Below are 21534 nucleotides of genomic sequence, written 5' to 3'. Positions count from 1 at the left end.
AGATTTTTTTTTTTTTCTTCGCTCCCCGCTACAAAATAAATTACAGTGATAAATTCTTTATAGTGCGTCTGTTTTGATAAGTGTCACGCTGTTGGGATGGTGAGTTCACTTCCTGTGCTGCTGCTTTTCAAGAATCATGATATTAGTTTTCGATCAATAAAGTTTGTCCTCTATGTAGGAGTTTTATTTGGCTGAAGAAGAGGATTGTTCCCTCCTGTTTACGTAATAGGAATATTTGACCCTTTATTTTCAAATTTTGCAATATACCCCTCTGTTTTTTTTGTTGTTGTTTTTTTGTTGTTTTTTTTGTTTTTAATTTTTAAATACATAGTTTAGGTCATCCCACAGCTTAAGATAGCCCGCATAATAAATAACCAAACATCACATGGATGAATTTTACAAACACGCCCACATCGATTGCTGTTGGGTAGGCGCAGATAATAGCATTACATGCTGGCAGCGAAAGTGTAAGGTTTCATTTTTATGCTGTTCGCTCCCTTTTTAATCTCACTGGCACACACGTGCTGTGCAAGAGCGTTCCCTCTTCCTTTTTTTTGGGAGGGGGGGGGGTGCTATTATTAAATCAGGAAAATGGCTCTTAATCCTTCTTACCAACAGCCACCTCGAACCTACAAATATTTTGGTCGCAAGCTGCCCGACTTGTTTTCCTCACGCTGCTGGAATGCAACTGGAGATTATGCAGGATTTAGGCTGGTTGGGCACTCACAAAGACGTTGCAAAGTGTTGCAGTTGTCATAAAATTAATGTATGTGCCCCCAAAACCGCAACAACACCAGCGGGGTTGATGTGATACTTGATGGCATATATGGGCTTTCCTGTGCCCTGGAGATATCACCGCCTCTCAGACGCTTTGGCATGATTGGTGTGTCCTAATTTGTGTATTAAATGCTTGTCTCTCTGTGTGAGTGTGTGTGGGTATAATGGCTTTTCCTGCCATGCAACCCACATGTTCCACAAAATCAGATATTGCAGCCCGACCGGGTGTTTTGACAGCGCTGATGTAAGGTGCCTGCAGTGTATCGACAGCCTCTGATTTTGTTGCCCTTGGCCATTTTGGTAATGCCCGGTTGTGGAGATCTATTAAACTGAGTGGAAAGTTTTGTGAGAGGGATTGTGTGAGGGATTGCGACTGAAGTCTGACTGGCACTCAGACGGACCGCCGTTCACCTTCAACAGCAGAGCGGAGCTTAAAGGAGTTAAGGCAGTTTAAAGGTACAAATTGTGTGGCTTCCACCCAGTGACATCACAAAGGGCTGTTTTTTTTCCATAAGGAGCTTTGTGATTTTGCCACAAAGCTCCTCAAAAAAAACAAAAAAAACAACAACAAGCAGGGGAAACGAGACCAGTGTTGGTGAGTAATTTATTACTAAGTGATCGACGACTGTAATTCGGGACTGAGCCCCGGCGATTAGACCAGCTCTGAAGTCAGAGCAGGTCATCGCAAGGCGAAGACCCGTTTGTTTTTTGTATGTTTATTATTATTATATTATTATTGTTATATTATTTTTATTTTTCTCGGCACCTGCGCTTCAAACCTCAATTTCACCCCCTTAACATGCCTGGATCGTCGCACAGTCTTGCACGCAGGTCAGAACCCTTGAAAAATGTATTTTTTTGAAAGAATTGTACACTCTTGCTCAATAGTGCCCCCTACATAGACCAAAATACTAGAATGGCCATAACGCCCTCGTAGACACATGGGACAAAGACCCACGTGTTCCTTGAATTCATACCTACTTTTCATAAACGCTTACCTATAACCCCAAACAAACCGGAAGTGAGATATTTTCACTTGTTTGAAAAAATCTCAAAACAAAACAATCAGGAACTGTTGGTGCGACGACTTGAAATCGGAGTATTATGTAGACCACACCTTCATGACCTACAATCATCGAAAACTTTGTGATAAAGGCTTCAGTTTTCATTTTACGGCCCTTCAAAGGAAAGGTCTTTTTCACAAAAAATTTTGAACCCCATTTTCACCCCTTTCCCATATTCCAAAACTCACCAAATTTTGCATGCAGGTCGGACCTGCCCCACATTTGTATTTCTTGAAAAAGAAATTCACATCCACTCAATAGCGCCCCCTAGCAAAATGGGGACTGTCTACCCCACTTTCACCCCCTTAGCATGCTTTGATTCGCACCAAATTGTGATCACTTGTCCAGGCTGCGAAAACCTTCCTGTGGTGACAAAATCAGGGCAAGAGCTCCACCAGAGCACCACCTACAGGCCGAGATGTGTAAAAAACTAAAATGGCCTTAGCGCCCCCTAGGAATGTCACTTCGACATGCAACACAAATCCACGTGTTGGTCTCATCAAGCTCTATGTGTGTGAGATATTTCAATTTGTTTGAAATGCCCCCAAGTCGGACTATCCGTTCATTCACTGGCCACGCCTACACCGTTATTCACACCTGGATAAAACACAGTTAGATTCCTGAAGACCTTGGCTAAACAATGATGCCACTATATTTCCTGTAGATGCAGAAATGGCCGAGTTGGAAGCATTTGTTTCCAAGGTTGCAAAAGCGGAGCTCATTCACACAACACCCACGTGTTTGTCTCATCAAGGCCTAAAATTTACATTTGACAGCCTCATCCAAAAAAAAAAAAAACTGGAGGTGAAAAATCTGCAAAAACAATGTCGCAGATTGATGATGCAGCCACTTGCGATAGTTGGAAGACAAATTTTAAGTGAACGCTGTGCACCGTGGGACCTCAAAGTCCTCCTGATAAACATAAAGAGCTCTTTGAGCCGCTGGAGACCAGCTGTCTCTGCGCCGGGGCCTTGAGAAATGTTTCAGCCAGGTGGGGATGGCTGTGCAGCGTTTTTACCCTCCCGGAGTCTTGCACAAGGTGGGCCGCTGAGCCGCAGAGCGGACTCAGAGGTAACGCAAGACGGCCTGGCCGTTGCGCAAGAGCCAAGAATCCCAAAGGTGACGGTGCGCGACTGGGAGCGCGCGTCGCCCGAGACAGACGGGTGGAAACATCTTTGCGCCGTTGCTGTGATTGTTTTCCCCACTGCGATTTGCAATCGTCCGGTTGTGAAGATTGGCAACTGTGATGCGTTTGGCAAGAGGAAGTTTCCACATTTGAAGGCAGCAAGTTTTATTTCCTCCGGAACGTCATTTTATGCTTCACTCTCGCCTCATTTGGCTGCCGGGGCTGTTTTTTCTTTTTGTTTTTTTTCCCACCATGTGCTGTAATTGATTTCTCAGGCTGGCACAGGCCGCACATTTTAGACTCTGCTGTTCGTTGATACCGTTGAGGAGCCGACAACTAAAAGCTCACAGATGCTTCATCCGCAGGAGCCATTCTCTGTTTTCTTGTCGCATGAGTCGGGAGGATCTGTGTGTTCAAAGCTGCACTCAGGACGAGAAAAGCTACGTTCTCAAGCCACAACCTGATGATCGTTGTTGTTTTATCTCAAGACCGGAAAAGAAAGTGGGCTGGAAGACGTTGTAAAGGAAACCTCGTCTCGTCTCGGTCTCTTAATGCGTCAAAAATAATCTGCGTGACTCCAACCGCAGTCAGTCGGACAGACTGCAGTTACATAAATTATTTACCAGATCGAATGTGATACGGCTCGACTCACGAGTGCCTTGCTTTTCACTGACCCCGTGCGACTGGCAGAAATTTAGGACGCTCCGTTTCTTGTCACGTCTTTTTTTTAAAAGAAAAATAACGGCAACAAGAAGCTGTTGTCTTGAACGGCTTCAATAGACTAAAAAAAGGATTTCAGGAGTTTATTCTGAGCCCCTTGATGTATTTGTTCTGAGTATTAAGGAGACAGCTTTAGTGTTAGAAGATGTATCTGTCTGCAGCCATCCGTCTTGCAGCGGGTGGCCCGCTGACCTCTTTTCCCTGAGGGCCCCATTAAAGTTTCATCCGACTCAATCCAACCTAACTTCTAGAAAATTGGGGCACATTGAGAGCCAATGGAGGGAAAAGAGGAGGAGGAGGAGGAGGCGGGGCGGCTGGTGGAGGCGAACACGGTCCACGCGTAGCAAAGTGCTGTTTTTTTTTTTAAAGGGCCTTCCAGATGTCATGTCGACAGGAAGGTTCCGGGGGAACCGGCCCCTAATGAAGGGGATGTAGGATCACCTGAGGGGCCGAGAGAGACATCAAAGAAGAACCTTTCTCTGCGCTGCGCTCCTCCGTTTCCTCCCACACGCTCAGCTTCTCCTCGTTTTCTCCTCGCGCCTGTAACGGCGCCCTCGAGTAATCAGCCGGGCCAGAGTTGACGCTCTCAGAGTTCCTTTAAATTTCTCATCTATCTTAATTAATCCGTCCTCGCCGCCCCTCGCCCCTCGCCACTTGCCGCCTCACGCGTCATTCGGAGGACATTCCTGGTTTTTACAGTGGGACTGCCAGAGGGCAGGTTCAGGCAGCGCCGTCTGACAGGTCGTCGTCCTAGAAGAAGAGTCCCGACATTCACTGAGGCCCATTAAACAGTCTGACATCTTTGACCTGTACCAAATACACGAGCCCTGGAGAGGCTGCAGGGCAGACAGTCGGCGGGCGCAGCTACAGACGCGGCCGCTCGGGGCTCCGTCGGCTTGTTTGTAATGATGGGAGAGGGAAGAGCCGGAGAAAAGAGACGCGCGCAGGGACGCCTTCCGAAAAAATAAACACACCCGAGTGCTCGCTCACCGACCGGAAGACGAGCTGGAAAGACGGAAGGATGCCGCTTTCGCTCGCTTGCTCATTAATCACCGCAAAAGTTTGCTTGGCCAAACCGCTCCGTTTGAAAAATGAAAGGGAAGTGCTGTGCCAATTTGCCTCCAGTGAATATTGTGCCTCGGTCATGACGTAGTTGTGCTGGAGGATGCAAGTTAGTCATTGGGAACGTAATAACGTCAAAGTCTCCCAGTATGATCATGCCTCGCTAACGAGGACCTGATATTTATGGCAATATTTGCAGTTGAAAGAAAAAGAAAAATATAGCGCGGACGTATTTGCCGAGCGATACTTTAACCTAACGTGCAGTTGAAATTCAACAGTGTCTACGAAACCTTTTGGATGAAAGGGCAAAACGACTTCAAGATCGGAAGTCCAGTTGGCCCAACTGAACCCTTCTACATTGAGATGACCTGGATGACTGAGAACTTTCACAGACGCACTGTTGTAGCATGTCTAATTTGGCCTGCGATGATGTCATTGGGGAGTCGATCGGGGCGTTCCCACGTACCATATCTTATCTCATTTTAAACAAAAGAGTGGCCTCTGCTGCACACCCCATCCGCTGAACTGAAGTGACCCGGGTGTTTTGTCGGCTCCCGGTTGATGCATCGTGGCAAATCTAGTGCAGGAGGCGAGGAAAGTCAAAACAAACCGGGGACGCCTGTGGCTGCATTCGTTCATTGCAGACGGCCTGCTGAACCAATCAGGAGCCCCCCCCCCCCCCCTTCATTATCCCCATAGTTGCCTTGTCCCGACATGCAGGGTGACGTTTTTAAAGGCTTCCGTCAGCCTTGTGTTGACACTGCGTGTTGACTCTGTAGCCGAGCTTTAACACCTCACTGCACGACCCTAAAGGTTCAATTAAGGTTGACGTGCGCCCCCACCTGAGCGCCGATCCCTCCCCAGCAGGCCCGGTCTCCAGTTTCACTCAGCTTCGCTCCGGGCTATGGCTAACCACTGTCATCCCGGCCCGGCTTTCTGCGGAGTGTGTCGACAACAGAGTGACCTTCCACGACGAAAATTCTTGATAATATATTGTCACATTCTGAAATAATAGTCTTTTTTTAAGGAAATAATCAAACAATCATCTTCTCGCAATGATTTGATTCGGTTAGTGTTCAAAACCTTTCAAAATATGACTTGTGTTTGGTGTTAACGCACGTGTTTTCTGTCAGACGGTCCGCCGGGAGGTCTCAGCGCACGCATGACTCCCTCGGCGTGACCCCGCTTGAGCTCCAGTGCATTAAACACCGCTGGGAGAGGAGCGAAGAGAAAATCGCCTCTTTAAAATCCCAAATGCAGGGGCGAGAGAGGAGGTCAGGAGGTTCCCTTCTCAAATGCCGGAGACATTTAAAGGTTGACCGGCCGCACAGAGGGCCCGGATTACCTGTCGCTTGCGTGCGATTTCTGCTGCATTAGTGTGACAAGCGAAGAGCGGACTGAGGAGTAATTCTTCCTCTCTGCCCCTCTTTCCGACGGCGCCGCAGACAAAGAGCCTTCAGCGGTGGCCTCGGAAAAAACGTCGGGAGAAAAGGATGTGATTCAGGCAGGAGGAGGAGGAGGCGGCGTGACATGTGTTCCAACAGTTTCTGGCATCCGTCTCGGAGCCTCTCAATTCGAACCAAAGGAAGGAGGCAGCGATAGTCATCACTTAGCATCCCGCCCGTCCTCCGTCTGAGGCACGAGGAGCCCTCACGCATTAGTCTTTTTATTTTTATTTTTTTTTTTTGGGGGGGGGGGGGGGGGGGGGGCGCTGCTCTTTTGATCTGTGGCTAACTGCCTCAAAGTGTCACATCACACCTTATCAACACATCTTGTCCTGTCCTGCAGCTACTTTGTCCTCCACAAACACACACACACACACACACACACACACACACACACACACACACACACGCACACACACACACACACACACGCACACACACACACACACACACATGCGCTCACTCACACAAAAATCAATACGCCGTTGTTAGTTCCCCTGGAGCCAGCTCAGGGCCAAGAGCCGTGGTTCCTATCTGTCTTTGGAGCTTTCACACAGAACATCCATTCATCCATTACCTGTCACCCCTCATCCCACTCAGGGTCACGGCGGGGAGTTGTCGGGGCTGGGGGCGGGCCCGGCGTGCCTTGAGCAAACTATACGTTCATCGCAAGCGACGCCGACGTCGGCCTTGTCCGCGCCGACTGGGCCATTTTTCTTGACACTTTTGCGAGAAGCTCCTTCGTGTTGGAGGCTTCTCCCTTTGTCGTCGCCTGACCTTCCCGGGAGGGGCTGTCAAATGCCGTCAGTCTGCAACCTGGCGACTGCAGTTGGTTTCACCTCAGCAAGAAGGTGGCTGGTTGGATTCTTAGTGGAGTTTATGAACATTCTCCCTGCGTCTGAGCAGCTTCGCCTCTTGTATCTTGGCTTCCTGTTACATGCACACTAAGTAATCCACTACTTTAATCAAACTTTTTTTTTTTTTTTTTTTTTAGTAACAGAGTAATGTAACGGGATTACTCTGGCAAAAATGGCCGTTTACGTCATTAGTACTTTGTCAAGTAACGGTTCCATTACTTTTCCGAAACATTTTGCAAGCTAAAAATATGTTATAATCTACAAAATGTCTGAAATTATTAGATTAAACAACCGAAAACAATGGTGTCGCAGATTGATGATGCAGCCGCGCATGCAGCGTCATTGACATGCCACGACGCACCAAAGCAAGCATGGCGGCGGGAAAAGAAAAAACAGCGCTGCGTTCGTAGCTGCAAAATACAAACATTATTTTGAGTTCATCTCGTCTGAATCAAAGAATATTGTGGTTGGTTGTACGTTACGTGCAGGAAACAAGACGTTCTCAACTGTTACTTTTATCTTTTTTAAACTAAAGTAATTAGTAATTGATTACTTATGAAACAAAGTAGTTGACAAAGTAGCTACTTTTTTTCAAGGAGTAATCAGTACTTGGATTACTTTTATGGAGTAATCCCAACAACTCCATTCGACCTATTTTATCTAGTCTATCTATTCTGCATGTATTCCGAGTGGCCCCGTGGTGAACTGGCAACTCGTCCAGGGTGGAGCCCCACGTCCCCCCCCTGAGACAGCTGGGTTGGATCCCAGTCGCCCTGAGTGCTGGGTGAGTGGTGCTAGAAGATGAATAGACTGGATGGAAACACCCATGAGCGCTTGAACGGGGCCTGAAAGACTTGCGCACTGAGTCATCGAGACGGTGGGAAGGAACCACAAAAAAGCAAAGGAGGCACAAAGTGAACCCACTGGGTCCTGGACCCCTTCTGAACTTCCCCCGCTTTGCCGTAGGAGCAAAGCTAAATAATGGCTGGCCACTGCTGCCAAGGATGGGCAGTGCGAGACGGCGAACGCCCGAGAGCAAACAGCAGACGGCGGCGGCTCCGCCCCCTCTATGATGCCAGTTTTTTTTTTTTTAGACAAACACAAACAGCCTCTCCGAGCTGCTAAGAGGGCAACCTTAATTTTTTTTCTGGGCTGCAAATGGAACACGTCCACGCACACAGACCCACACACACACACACAGCGCCAATTAAGGCATTTGCACACACACTAATGCCCTGTGGGGAGGAAGCAGCAGCAGCAGCAGCAGCAGCAGCAGCAGGCGAACAGGAAGTGATTTTGGTGGCTTGCAGCAGATGCTCCACCAGGTTCTGCTTTGGAAACATCTCAGCCCAGCAAACACAGTAAATCACTCTTCCTCCCCACCGTGTTGTTTTTCCTCTTCCTCCATGACAGCCTGTTTATTTAATTTTTCATCTGCTTGTCTTTGACCCAACCCCTCCCTCCCCAACACACGCACACACACACACACACACACACACACACACACACTCATTCCCGCGCCCCTGTGTCTATTTTCAGAAGAGGGGGAGCGTTGAGTGTGTGATGAGAGAGAAAGAAAAGGAGAACTCCCATTTATCAGTTATGTCATAGCAGGAAGAGGAAGAGTCCTCTTTTGCAGGCGTTTCACCACCGGTAAACTAGCCGCAAGGCCCCCCCGGCTGCAGGTTGAGATAGTCAGTCCGTTATGAGGAGAGAATTTCAGCACACGGCGCTCCAGGAGATCTGTGGTGTGCCGGAGCCGGGCAGAAACAGGCAGCGGGAAGTTGCTGTCGGCTTCTCGTCCTGTCAGACGGGTAATTACAGTGGCAGGAGACCAAATAAAAGGTTAAATTTCAATCAAGTGGGGTCGGGGGCCACATATTAAAATGTTGTCCTTAATTTTCAGTTTGAATTTAATGGAAGTCTTGGATACGGTTCGGCCCTCAGGTTGAAACGATGCTAGACGATTCATAAAAGACCCTTCAGCCAACATTAAATCCAACAGTAACTGCGGCACCAGAGCGAAGTCGAAGAGCTTATTAACCCAATTGTAATTAATTGTTGGCTAAACATGATACAGAAACTGTCCCAGCAAACCTTTCAGCTAAATATAATATAACCTGCAGCAGTGAACGGAGGGGAGCTTCGTCATTGCCAGATTTGTAATGACTCATCGTTTGGAAAACAGCACGTCTCGCCAACATTTCGGGCAGCACAAAGGAGAAAACGACCTGCCGGTGGCGCTGCCTCACGGATCAATGAACAAGTGAAACAGATCGTGCAGGAGTGTCTGCGCAAAATATCACAGCGACCCGTCCCCCCCAGAGATTATATAAGGTATCTGCATCCTGCTCCTAGCGGGACCACTCGCGCATGAATAAAAGAAATATCTACTGTGGCGCCGACAAAAGCACTCCTGCGTGCCGCCGCACGCTGTAATTTGTTTTATGGATTTTCTCATAAATTCCTCTCGCATTGGCATCGCCGCAGCTGTTTGTCATTCACTCCAGTGAGCGCTCACTCGTTACTGCAACATCAAAGTGTCATCGCCTCGGCATCCGGGCCATGAACTCGGCCTTTTTGTCGCAATTACAAAAGCCTGGCGGCGAGCGCGTGACATAATTCCCAAATCTGTTTGATTCGCTTTGCGTGTTTGTCAATATCGGGGAAGACCCATCAATCATATATGCGAGGACATGGGAATGATATTCCGCCAGACGAAAGTTTGTTATTGCACCAAGAACACTCTCGGTGTGGTTTCTTTTTTGCACTCCTGCAGCCGTGCAAAATTGCAAAATCGCCTTGGCTACAGCCTCTCAAAGTCACTTACAGTGTATTAAGTGCATTTCTGTTGTTTCATCTGGTTACTAAAGGAACACTGGCTGAGAACTCTCGAGATTTTGGGGATCAGCTGTTAAAAGGCCTGCTTTTAATTGCTTTAGGTGGCTAAAGCGGCGTAATTTAAACCCAACAGTGAGTGATCAAGACCTTGCTTGCCTGGAACCAGTCGCCTCACGTGTTGTTGTTTTTTTTTTTGCCTGTAGGTGGGCATTATGGAGCACCTAGTTTTTTCGTTGTTGCATCAACAAAAAAAAAAATGATTACCAATCCTGACGTGCGTGCCGAATTTCGTTCGAGCCACATCGTTCGTCAGGCTTAGGCCCAACAAACCTCCAGCTTGCAGCACTCACATCCTGCTTCTTTTTTATTTTTTACAACCAGAGGACGCAGATTTTTCTTTTTCTTTTCTTTTTCTTTTTTTTTTTTTTTTAAAGAAATTCAACCTTTTTAGACTAAGGGCTAAGTGTGCCCTTAGCCTAGAGGCTACTGTAAGTGTACACAGTTTCAGGTTAGTACTCTCTTCGCTGTACCGGTTTATCAATTACACATCTGTAAAGTTTTATTGCTGCATCTTGCACGCAAAAATTGTTTCGCAAAAAAAAAAACAAAAAAAAAAAACATTGCTCACTTTGAAATGTGACTCTCCAGTCCTGACACGCCGGTTGTAGCTGCTGTCCCTGGACAGAAAAAAAAACAAACAAAGTTGGCACCGCACCATCGCTACACAAAGCAGGAAATTGCAGACGCCTGTTTCGACATTCCAGGACCAATAAAATCAAACTGTGATTATTTAGCTGCCAGCTTTCCTGTGTGGCAGACATGCCTCTCTCCCCAGGAGAGCCAGATAACCAGCCGCTGAATCAACTCTTTCATTCCCAGTGAGACTCGGCGGTTGAGCCGGGAACTCTCTGCTCATAAATCTCCGTCACTGCTGCTGCCTCCTCTGACTGACCAACCTTTCAAACTGTATCTCAACAACAGGGTTTGTGGCCACTGGCTTTTTTTTTTTTTTTTTTTTTAATGGTGTGTTTCTGTACAACGCTGTAGGTGTCCAAATGACACTTTGTGCTTTTGTTCAGGTATAGTTGAGCTGGACAATTTTCTCGCCCGGTGTCTTCGCCACAACTTTCTAAGAACGAAAAAAAGAAAAGAAGAACAGAACATGAAATTATAGCTTGCGGGGAGTTTGCGAAACTTTCTATGGCTTAGAACGAGGAACATTTTCAAGTAGTCGTCCATATCGTTAGCCTAATAGCATAGTTGCCTAAGTCATATTTGAACGTTTTCGGAAAACAAGAAAAACAGGCAATTATGTTATGTAACGCTAGAATGAGAAAGAAAAAAAAGAATCTAGAAACCTTTTTTAAACAACAACAACAACAACAACAACAACAACAACCCTAAAACTAGAATTGTGCTTGGAGAAGCACACTTTTGTTTGCACTGAAGTCAGCCTGGCTGTCATTAAAAAGGCAAAGCTCTTCATCTGACTTCAAGGCAACTTAACCACAAGGCAAATTAACCTTTGCACCGTCGGATTTATACCCGCTTTCATTTGCGCAAATCATTTGCGGCGACTTTTACTGGCATTAGCCCATGCAGGCGGCCATTAAAAGTGGGATCGTCGGAGCTGACTGGGAGAAGTGATGCAATTATTGCAGCGCTCCCAGTTTGTGAGAGTAATGAGAGATGCAGGCGAAAGCCACCAGTGAAATTTAATAAACTTCCACCAGGCCATTAATGTCGTGACATTTTTTGCCGGGGATTTATGAACTAATGTAATGACACCACGAGGCTTTTCCTGGTAGTTGCAGCGGTGTTGCTGCACCACCACCACCACCACCAGCACCTCCTCCCAGCCCCACCCGCAGAGTCCTCTCCTCAAACATTCTCTGAGTCACAGCGGAGGTCCTGCTGGAAAGGTGCCCCGTCCCTCCTGATTCAGCCGTCTGTTCGAGCACAGTCCAGTATTCACTGCTGCCATATACTAATCCTTTCATTAGGCTCGGTTTCAGGCGGCGCTGTCAAAGAGCTGCCTGTGTGGAGAGAGTCGCAAGAGTGAGAGTGAGAATGTGTGCATCAATGCGACGCGGACGCAGATACATTCCGAGATAGGAGGCGCGTCGCAAAAACTCTGCGAGTGGCAAAAAATTCGAAATGAGTGTTGAAATTTCCCCCCCAAATGTCGCCGACCTCGGGGAGAGCGGCTCTGCGGCGCCACTGTGTCCGCATTTTTCGCCGATGGCATCAACTCATCGATTTAGATGCCTAAAAATGAAAGAATAACTGTCAGAGAAAGGAAGCTTTGCACAAGTACCTCACGCGTTGCCGACCGACCGTATCCAAATTTTACACCTTCATGTGACAGATTTTCAACCATCACGCGCGCCCGCACGCACGCACGCACTGACATGGTGAAGCGCTGACTTTGTGACGGCCGCCATCGATCCTTCACGCAGGGCGTCTTGAAATATTGTATCTCGGAGAGCGGCGGTGAGGCAACGCTTCTAAACAAATGCACATATATTTGCTAGCGACCTTCTTTCTGTATCTGCTCAATGCACACACAGACGCACACAGACGCACACCGGCGCACTTGGACTTGTGTTCTTGCACATCAGTGACAACATTGTTTTCCACGGGCTGCAGTCCCGCTGGATTGCTTGCTTTGGCGGAGCCGCTGGAAGCCTCCACCATCCTAAAACCAACATGTAAAAGTGGCCTGGCATGTTTTTGGGGGATTTTCAGATGACTAAGTCAATGTGACGGAGCTGGTGGTGTAACTGACTTGCTGAATGACCAAACGGCCTGCTTTCTTCCTCTTGCTAGGTAGCGCAGCCATGTTGCGCCGCGGACACCTGGCCTCGGCGTCCCGCGTCGGAGCCGTCCTGGTGCTCCTCTGCTGCTCCCTGTCGCTCCTCTACGTGATGACCTGCAGCCCGCCGCATTCCGACCACCTGTCCCGGACCGGGTCCGTCCACCCCAGCCGGGGGGGCACAGGGCCGGGGATCGGGGGAGCAGGGGTCGGCGGGATGGGGGCCGGCCGGGTCGCGCAGAGCGGAGGGCTGCCCGGCGTCCACACGTACCAGCTGCTGCTGCAGGAGCGCGAGGAGCAGCACCAGCTCCACATCGCGTCCCTGAAGAGGCAGATCGCCCAGCTGAAGGAGGCGCTGCAGGAGCGCAGCCAGCAGCTGAAAGGAGTGCAGGAGAGCCTGAAAGGAGCGGGAGTGGCAGTCGGAGGAGGAGGAGGAGGAGGCCTCGCCGAGGGGCCCAAAACCGGAGCCGGCTCACCCGGCGGAGGCCTGGGCGAGGTCCACGGGGCCAAGAGCCAGCAGTCGGACCTCCAGGAGTTCCTGCGCAGCCAGCTGTCCAGGGCGGAGGTCAGCACCGGCACCAGGCTGTCCAGCGAGCTGGCCGTGGTGCCCTTTGAGAGCTTCACCCTGCAGCGGGTCTACCAGCTGGAGACGGGGTTGTCTCGGAACCCGGAGGAGAAGCCCGTGAGGAAGGACAAGAGGGACGAGCTGGCCCAGGTGCTGGAGACGGCGCTGCACAGCCTCAACGGAGACGGCAAGAGCGGCGCCGAGAAGGCCCAAGTGGGGAAGGTGTACTCGCCGTCCGACTTCGTGGAAGGTGAGCGGACGTCTCGTCTGTAGAGTGTGAGGTCGTTTCCAACTCCGGGTTACGGCCGCGTCCATCTCGTAAAAAAACAAAACATTTGTCGGCAAATTTCAAACTGACTTTTTAAAACCAAGGTACCTGCTCGGATGCCGAGTAGCAGCTCGCTTCTTCAGTCCGTTTTTGCATACAAGAATCTCAGGAAGGTCAGGAGATGCCGGAGTGCGTGCGTGCATGTGTGTGTATGTATGTGTGTGTGTGCGGCAGTTCGCCGCCAGGATATCCTCCGAGTTTCGTTCTACTCGATCCACGGAGGAAATGCAGGAAATGAACACAGCTGCTCCTCGTTCGCAGTGGGGCATCTTTTTTCTGTGTGTGTGTGTGTGTGTGTGTGTGTGTCTGCTCCTTCAAGGTCAACATCTTCACTGTGTGAGTGGGTGGAGGCTTTTCTTTCTTTCTTTCTTTTTAAAAGAGAGCGACTGAGGCACCTGGCTCACAGGAAGTGAGCAGCAGGTCACAGGCGGGACCCCTCCCCTCTGCATGTGCTGTTGGGCATTGGCCCCAGTATTGTCAGACAGTACTTTCACGGACCGGCATGAAAAAGAAAATAGAAAAGAAAATGTGGTATTTTCTAAGTATACACTGTGTACACATTTGGAACTTTATTCGCAGCGTCTTCTTAACATGGCGACAACAACATAACATGATTAACATACGTTTTTTTTCTCAATACTCCAGTTGCAGTTTTGAAGGCTTCATTGGCTCATTAGAGCGCTGGTCGCCGCATGCTAAGCAGAGCGGGCTTGTTGCGTACGAATCTTCTGTCGAGATAAAATCCATATTAGTAGTAGGACCCTTGGTATTGTCTGTTAAACCGTTCTTCTTCTCTGTCCTCACTCGGCCTTTTCCTCTCTCCAAAGACGTTTGTTTCCACTCGTGTTGCTAACTAGCTTGCTAGCTCGGGGGTTTGACCTAGTGGTAATGTATCACGTGACCGAGACAAGCGCCTTGACATGCGTCAAGAGTTGAGCCGTGGATGGATGTAACGGAGAGATAATTTTTCAAAATAAAATTGATCAGACTAAGATAGTAAATAAAACGGAATTAATTCAAAGGAAGTTAATTAATCTTTATGTGTGGGCCGGTACCAAATGACCCCCGGGGGTTCGGCACCGCTGCTCTTGAGTGTGTGTGTGTGTGCATGTGTGTGGTCCCTTCTCTGTGCATGTTTATGCATAATGCTTTTGTGTGTGCATTCACTTTAAACAGCCCGTGTAGTTCCTCAGTGCAGCTGCGGGGGAGGAAGTGCCGCCTGCTTTTATTTACACCACCACGACCTCCCGATGGTTTCTTTTCTTTTTTTTTTCTCCTCCTCCTCCCCTCCTCCCCTCCTCCCCCCGCCCATCCCGATAAGTTCTTAATGGCCAACCAAGTTGAATACTGGACAAGCCGGGACTTATCCCACACAGCCGAGACAAGTGAAGTGGCCGAGGGGGGGGCTGACAAAAGCATCTTCAGGGAGCTTTTAAGGGGCTGCATTAGCGGGCGAGCCGAAGCCGCACACAAACAGCGGAGGTATGCGAAGAGCAAAAGAAAAGAAAAAAACAAGACCAAAACAAAGACCAAAGAGACCAAAGAGAGAGAGTTGAGAGCCCAGCGAGACATTAAGACCGAGACAGGAAGTGGAGACATTTAGCTCTGAATTGTTTGCCCCTGATTTACTAAACGGGAGCTTATCGCCTCCCGCATCCAATCGGGTTCCTCTCTGCAGCGCCCCCCCCCCCCGTTTCCTCACTGACTTTGGGGCACTCTGCGTTTCCCTATTCGGTAAACCTCAGCGGGTCTATTTGTGAGTAATAATCCCTGTAATAGCAGGGTAATTGAAAAACAAGCCCTCTTTGGGGGAACAAGATGTGAGGCCCGTATAAAGAAAGCGAAGGAGAGAGAGAAAGAGAGAAAAAAAAAACTGGTCAGAGTGACCAGAGTGTGTCTTGGATGTTTTTCATCTACAGTCGTGGCTTTTCTCCAAGCAGCAGCAGCAGCAGCAGCAGCAGCAGCAGTAGCAGCAGCTTGGACAGTGTCTCCTGTGGCCCCCGCTGTGCATTTGTCCACACACACAGCGCACAGCCTGTGTTCAGGCCTTGAAATGCAGAGGGTTGGTTGACAGCAAAATAATGATGAAGCCCAGGCTAAAAATGACCTTGCACATGAAAAAAGGATCTTTTCCTTGTTGTCCGCATAGTTTTTCCAAAAGTGAATGTTGACAACTATGTTTGGGGAAAAAAAGAAAAAAACAAAACATGTTCTGCGGTTCGCTCAGAAATGCCGAGGGATCCAAACAAAAGCCAAGCCCTGGAGAAAACAAGGAGCGCAAACGTCCCTGCAAACAATGGGAAGACACGTGAGGGAGGCGGCAGCTAAAATTAGACCTAACAAACGGCAGTCGCGGTTGTAGGTCGTCGCTGATCTACCCTGCGCTTTGATCGCCGGAGATCAGCTCTGCGCCAGGAAGCTGTGGCGTTCAAGTCCCGCATGGGCAGGTTTTCTTGGAATGCAATTTTTTTTTTTTTTTTTTTTTTTGGGAAGCAAAAGTGGAGGGAAAGCTGTTTCGAGCATGACAGGTTTCACCTTGTTAGCTCCTGTTTGTTGCACCGTCGACTGAACTCCGAAGATGCTTTTTAACTGGTCACTTCCAGGGGCCTCCAGTAGAAACAGGAAATGCGAGACCTCTTAATGAATTCGCCAAACTCTCTGTGAAACCTGCCAGAAATGAGAAGGTGCTTGGCTCCTTTTGCTTGCTATAGTTTTGCGCTAAAGCGCGCAGTTTCTTGCAAGTCAGCCCTTTGTGACGTCATGAAGGGGACTGAAACCTCTCGCAGGTTAATGACGGCGCTACCGACCACAAACATATCAGTTTTCGGCCAGTGTTGGCGAGTAATCTGTTACTAAGTAATCCACTACTGTAATTAAACTACTTTTTTTAAAGTAACGAGTAATGTAGCGGGATTACTGTGGCAAAACTGGCAATTATATCATAATTACTTTATCAAGTAACGATTCCATTACTTTTCTGAAATATTTTGCAAGCTAAAAATGTCTTATTATCCACAAAATTTAGAAAAACAACCAAAAACAATCATGCCGCAGATTGATGATGCAGCCGTGCAGGAAACAAGACGTTCTCAACTGTTACTTGATCTTTTCTTTTTAACTAAAGTAATTAGTAATTGATTACTTTTGAAACAAAGTAGTTAAAGACGTAATTAGATTACTTTTTTAAGGAGTAATCAGTAGTTGGACTACTTTTATGGAGTAATCCCAACAACACTGGTTTTGGCTCCAGGATGAAAAAATCAAAAGATCTGAAAAGATGGACATCTTCACTCTTTTCTTAATCATTGATTGGTGGAAACTGACCACCTGTCTGTTCAAACTGACGCCCTGGTCCTGTGCCTCCCGCCAGGCATCACCCGCACGGAGAAGGACAAGGGGACGCTGTACGAGCTGAGCTTCAGAGGCGAGTCCAGCCGCGAGTTCCGCCGCCTGGTCCTCTTCCGTCCCTTCGGGCCGCTGATGAAGGTGAAGAACGAGCGCGTGGACACGGCCAACGTGCCCATCAACATCGTCGTGGCGCTGGCCGGACGCACCGACAAGTTCAAGCAGTTCATGCACAACTTCAGGTTTGTCTCTCCGAGGGTCCGGGGGGTGCGGTTCGCTTCGTTTTTTGTTTGTTTTGTATATTTTTTGCCACTTTGCAACCCCATTTGTTTGTTCTGCCTCAGCGTGCGGCCAGAGGAGAGGCACGGCGGAAGAAAAACATCTCCCAGAAAGGCTTGTTTGTGTAACACATAACTTATTCAGGAAAAAAATGCGATACTGCGCCTGGTCGGACCCAGTTTCTCTTGCAGCTGCTGGTTTTAATTGGGCAGGCAGGGAGGCAAGAAGCCGGAGAACGAGGAAAATCATTCATGAGAAATTTCCAATTAGCCACTTGCGTCCGCGCGAGTCTATCAGTTTATTTCGTGCCGCCTAATGATGATGGAGATATGCAAATGAGCCGCGCGCGCGCGCGTGTGAGTGTGTCATCGGCTATCCTGAGGCCGCAATCAGCGGAGGGGGAGAACCTCCGCGCTCAGGTCCGTCCGACGCGTTTATTGCTGCTTATCGCAGCTCTTCTCGCTCGCTCGCTCGCGCTGCTCAGTACCGCACGGCTGCGGCGTCGTAAAAGTGCCCCCGGTGGGCAGGGAGGAGCGGTTGATGTACGGCAAGTAACAGAAAGTGTACTTACTTAAAAGAGTTGGCAAGACGCTGAGCAAACACTTCAGCCTCATCCATATTAAAAGGTGTGCCAGGAGCCTCGGTGTGTGTGCGTGTGTGTATGAGAGAGAGAGAGAGAGAGAGAGAGAGAGAGAGAAAATCTGATAATAATGGCGCCGGCTGTGTTTTTTATAAAATATTTCCTTTGCTAAAGCCGGCGAGCGGAGCAACATTTAGAGCAATGTTTCCCCAGTGGAGGATGTTAAAGGAGATAAAATGTGCCGAGCCCAATCGTAAAATATTGCTCTTAGCTGATAAAATGATTTTTTTAGTGTTTTCTCACTTAAGGAAGTGGGGAAGGGGGCGAGTAAAGAAATTGCAGAATGACTCATCCGTCCGTAGTGGAGGGGGGGGGGGGGGGGGAACCCCAACACAAATCAATTTACTGCAAAACAGTGCCGCCGCTGCAGCTCGCAGAGGGCGTCGCCAATGAGAAATAACAGTAAGCTTTTTTTTTACATTGTTCAAACCCACTTGGTATCTTCTGCACGTCTCCTGTCAGTTTAAACATCTTGAACTGATATTTACCCCGTCTGCTCGCGGGGAGAAATTCAAACAAATGTGTCTGAGGCTGCGAGATGGAAGTTAAATTCCCTCTAGTGTGAGTGTTTGTGTGTGTGTGTGTGTGTTGGGGTGTGTGTGGGTGTGTGCATGCATGCTTGACACACCTCCTTCATGGCGCCTGCAAGTATCTCCCTCCTGGTCTCCTCCTTTAAGACAAGTCTTTCTTTTCTTTTCTTTTTTTTTTTTTTACACATAGCAACAGTAATGTGACTGTGGGTTGCTGCCAGGTTACTGTTATCATCTATATAGATCATCAACTGTCAATTGGCACCATAATCCAACTTAAAAAGGGATTTCCTGCACTAGATTTACACCCAAAATCGGTCATTTTGCCCAGTTTTCACCAGCTGGAACCAACAAATTGCATTTTATTCTTGTTATATAATTGTGCATTTGCAGTATTGTTGTGTTTTAACTATGTTTTATTAGTATTTCTTTTATTATGTTTTACTCTGGAAAGCACCTTGTGCACGGTTTGGCTGTGGGAAGGTGCTATATGAATTAGATTTGATTGATTGATTGATTGATTGATTGATTGATTGATTGATTGATTGATTGATTGACTGAGATTCTCTTTATTTCTTGAATTACTGCTGATTCCTCACTAAAGCAGCTGCAGCTCGTCGCTGATTAATCGTTCCTCCACTTGTCGTTGTCTGGCTGAATCTCCAAGCTGGGTGCAGAGCCTCCACTTGCCTCCTGCAATCCAAGCACTGGAGCCCCTCTCTGCACCCCTTTGTTCACCCGTAACGCCGCCTCTCCTCTCTCTGTCGCTCTCTCTTTTGTCTTGTGTGTGTGTGTGTGTGTGTGTGTGTGTGTGTCACAGGGAAGTGTGCGTGCGCCAGGACGGCCGGGTCCATCTGACGGTGGTGTATTTCGGGAAGGAGCAGATGAGCGAGGTCCGAGCCACTCTGGAGAACACGTCCAGGTGGGTCTCAGTTTGCACGGCAGCCAACTCTCGACTCTCCGATCTTTCAACCGGACGCCAGGAGCGGCAGAGCAGCTTTTTATTTTATTTTTTATAGCTGCAGCCCGGTCGTGCACCTGCTCTCCATCAGCATTCCCCAAATGATTATTCAAAAAAAAAACAAAAAAAACAGGAACACCAAAAACCTTTCTACTTTTTATGTGTTTTCTTTTCTTTTTTTTCTTCCAATCCTTCCCCTGACACACACCACACACATCACACACACCTTCCAGCTCGGTGTCCTGCCGCAGACAGTCATCCGATCTGATGAATAATGGAGCAGAGTGCCGCCCACGCCGCCGCCCGAGAGCTCCCAGCCAGCACTGATGAATTACAACAGACCTGTGATCATCCTTGACTGCTGCTAAAACCTCTCACATGACCCCCCCCCCCCCCAAAAAAAAAAAAAAAAGCACCCACACCTCTGGAGACTCACTGCAGGCTTTCCTCCCAGAGGGTTTCTATGGTGATGCTCCTCCATTCCCAAAGCCCCAGAGAGGGTTTTGTTCTTCTTCTTTTCTTTCTGTGGCCAACTGGAATCACTCGAATCTCTCTTGTCCAGTGTTGTTGGGATCACTCCATCAACGTAATCCAACTGCTGATTGCTGATTACTTCTTTAAAAGTAATCTGACTACTTCTTCAACTACTTTGTTTTCATAAGTAATCAATTACTGAAGTTAAATTGAGAACGTCCCTTTTCCTGCACGTAACGTACAACCAACCACAATATTCTTTCATTTAGACGATATCGACTCAAAACGATGTTTGTATTTCCAGCAATCAAACGCAATCGCTGCATGCACGGCTGCGTCATCAATCAGCGACATCGTTGTTTTTGGTTGTTTTTTTCTAAATTTCAGACATTTTGTCAAAATATTTCGGAGAAGTAATGGAATCGTTGCTTGACTGAGTAATTATGATATGATTGCCTCCACAGTTTTGCCACAGTAATCCTGTTACATTGCTCCGTTACTTAAAAAAGTAGTTTGATTACAGTAGTGGATTACTTAGTAATAGATTACTCGCCAACACTGTCTCTTTGTCCCTCGGGCCTGCCTGCCGCTGCGGGGATCAAATAAAGGCAGGCATTTATATGTTTAAAATAGGCTCGGTGAAAGCCCAGTGCGGGCGGGGTCAGACGTAGCAGACTCTTACTGTCACTCGCTGCTGAGAGGAGGAATCATTAAGGAAGCCGAGGTGAAGAGGCTCAGTGAATAGAATCAGCCTGTGAAAGCAGCGAGCGGAGCTTCGGCCAATTGGGCGAAGAACACTGTAATTTCTTCTTCTTCTCCCCCTATCTCCTCCTCACACCCCTCCCCACCCGGGCAGCCGTGAACTCTTCAGGGCTCTTTACTATTCTCCTCACCGCCGAACAGTTCATTCATCAGTTATGTAGCAGCGTATCTGAGTGTGAATCTGGAGGCTATAATCAGCTCCGCGGCCGAGCTCCTCTCTCTCTCTCTCTTCCTCCGTCTCTCTCTCTCTCTCTTTCTCTCTCCCTCTCTGTCTCTCTCGCCCTCTCTCTCTCTTATCCGGCCCCCACACGGCTCCCGAGATGAATGGGAATCAAGGCCGGATGATAGCCGGCCTCGCTCCTTCAGCGAGGGGGCCACTTTGTAAGAACACACAGACGTCCTCACGAAACGGGAGAGAGAGCCTTTGCAAGGATTCCTCTGTATCCGTCATTTTTCCAGTAGTTATCGTGTTTCAAAAAATTTTTGATTCTGCGCCCTTATCCTATTGGCTGGACGGGATTGGTCCGGTCAAAATTTTGACAGGATGAGACTCGTTCGGCAATCAAGTTTCTGCAGTCAAGTCCAATAACAGGCCAACCGACCAACTGTTTGAAGGATCTTCACACCAATCTGGGTGATTTATGAAGTAGAATGAATCAGTATGCTTTCATTCCTTCTGTAAAGGGTTGCGCAAACTGGCACAGAGTGCACTGCTGCTGCAGGCAAATTTAGAACTTTTATTTATTTTGCATCCAAAGAAGCAAAAAATAAAAAAACGTGTCTAAATGCCAGAGAAATATTGATTACGCCCAAAACCTTCACATTTTGAAATACTAAACCCTCACCCCCTGCAAAAAAAACAAAAAAAAAACCAGCAACATCTATTCCTGGTATCCACAAACAGACGCACAAGCAGAGAAGCTGCTGTGCTGCTGATTGCATC

At 48.1% G+C, this 21534-nt stretch overlaps 1 protein-coding gene across 1 annotated transcript in view; it reads left to right on the top strand.

Annotated features, from left to right (window-relative positions):
* Positions 1 to 21534, top strand: part of csgalnact1a (chondroitin sulfate N-acetylgalactosaminyltransferase 1a) — a 32199-nt gene that overhangs the window by 250 nt on the left and 10415 nt on the right. Inside the window, exons 2-4 of the mRNA XM_076043641.1 lie at positions 12722 to 13522; positions 16971 to 17187; positions 19215 to 19316. Of these exons, the coding sequence (XP_075899756.1) occupies positions 12722 to 13522; positions 16971 to 17187; positions 19215 to 19316 (1120 nt within the window). The remainder of the gene's footprint in view (positions 1 to 12721; positions 13523 to 16970; positions 17188 to 19214; positions 19317 to 21534) is intronic.

Source organism: Nelusetta ayraudi, unplaced genomic scaffold (assembly GCF_046127955.1).
Source record: "Nelusetta ayraudi isolate G7.1 ecotype Tasmania unplaced genomic scaffold, CSIRO-AGI_Nayr_v1 ptg000076l, whole genome shotgun sequence".
NCBI classification, from domain to species: Eukaryota; Metazoa; Chordata; class Actinopteri; order Tetraodontiformes; family Monacanthidae; genus Nelusetta; species Nelusetta ayraudi.
This window is presented reverse-complemented; position numbering and strand designations above follow the sequence as displayed.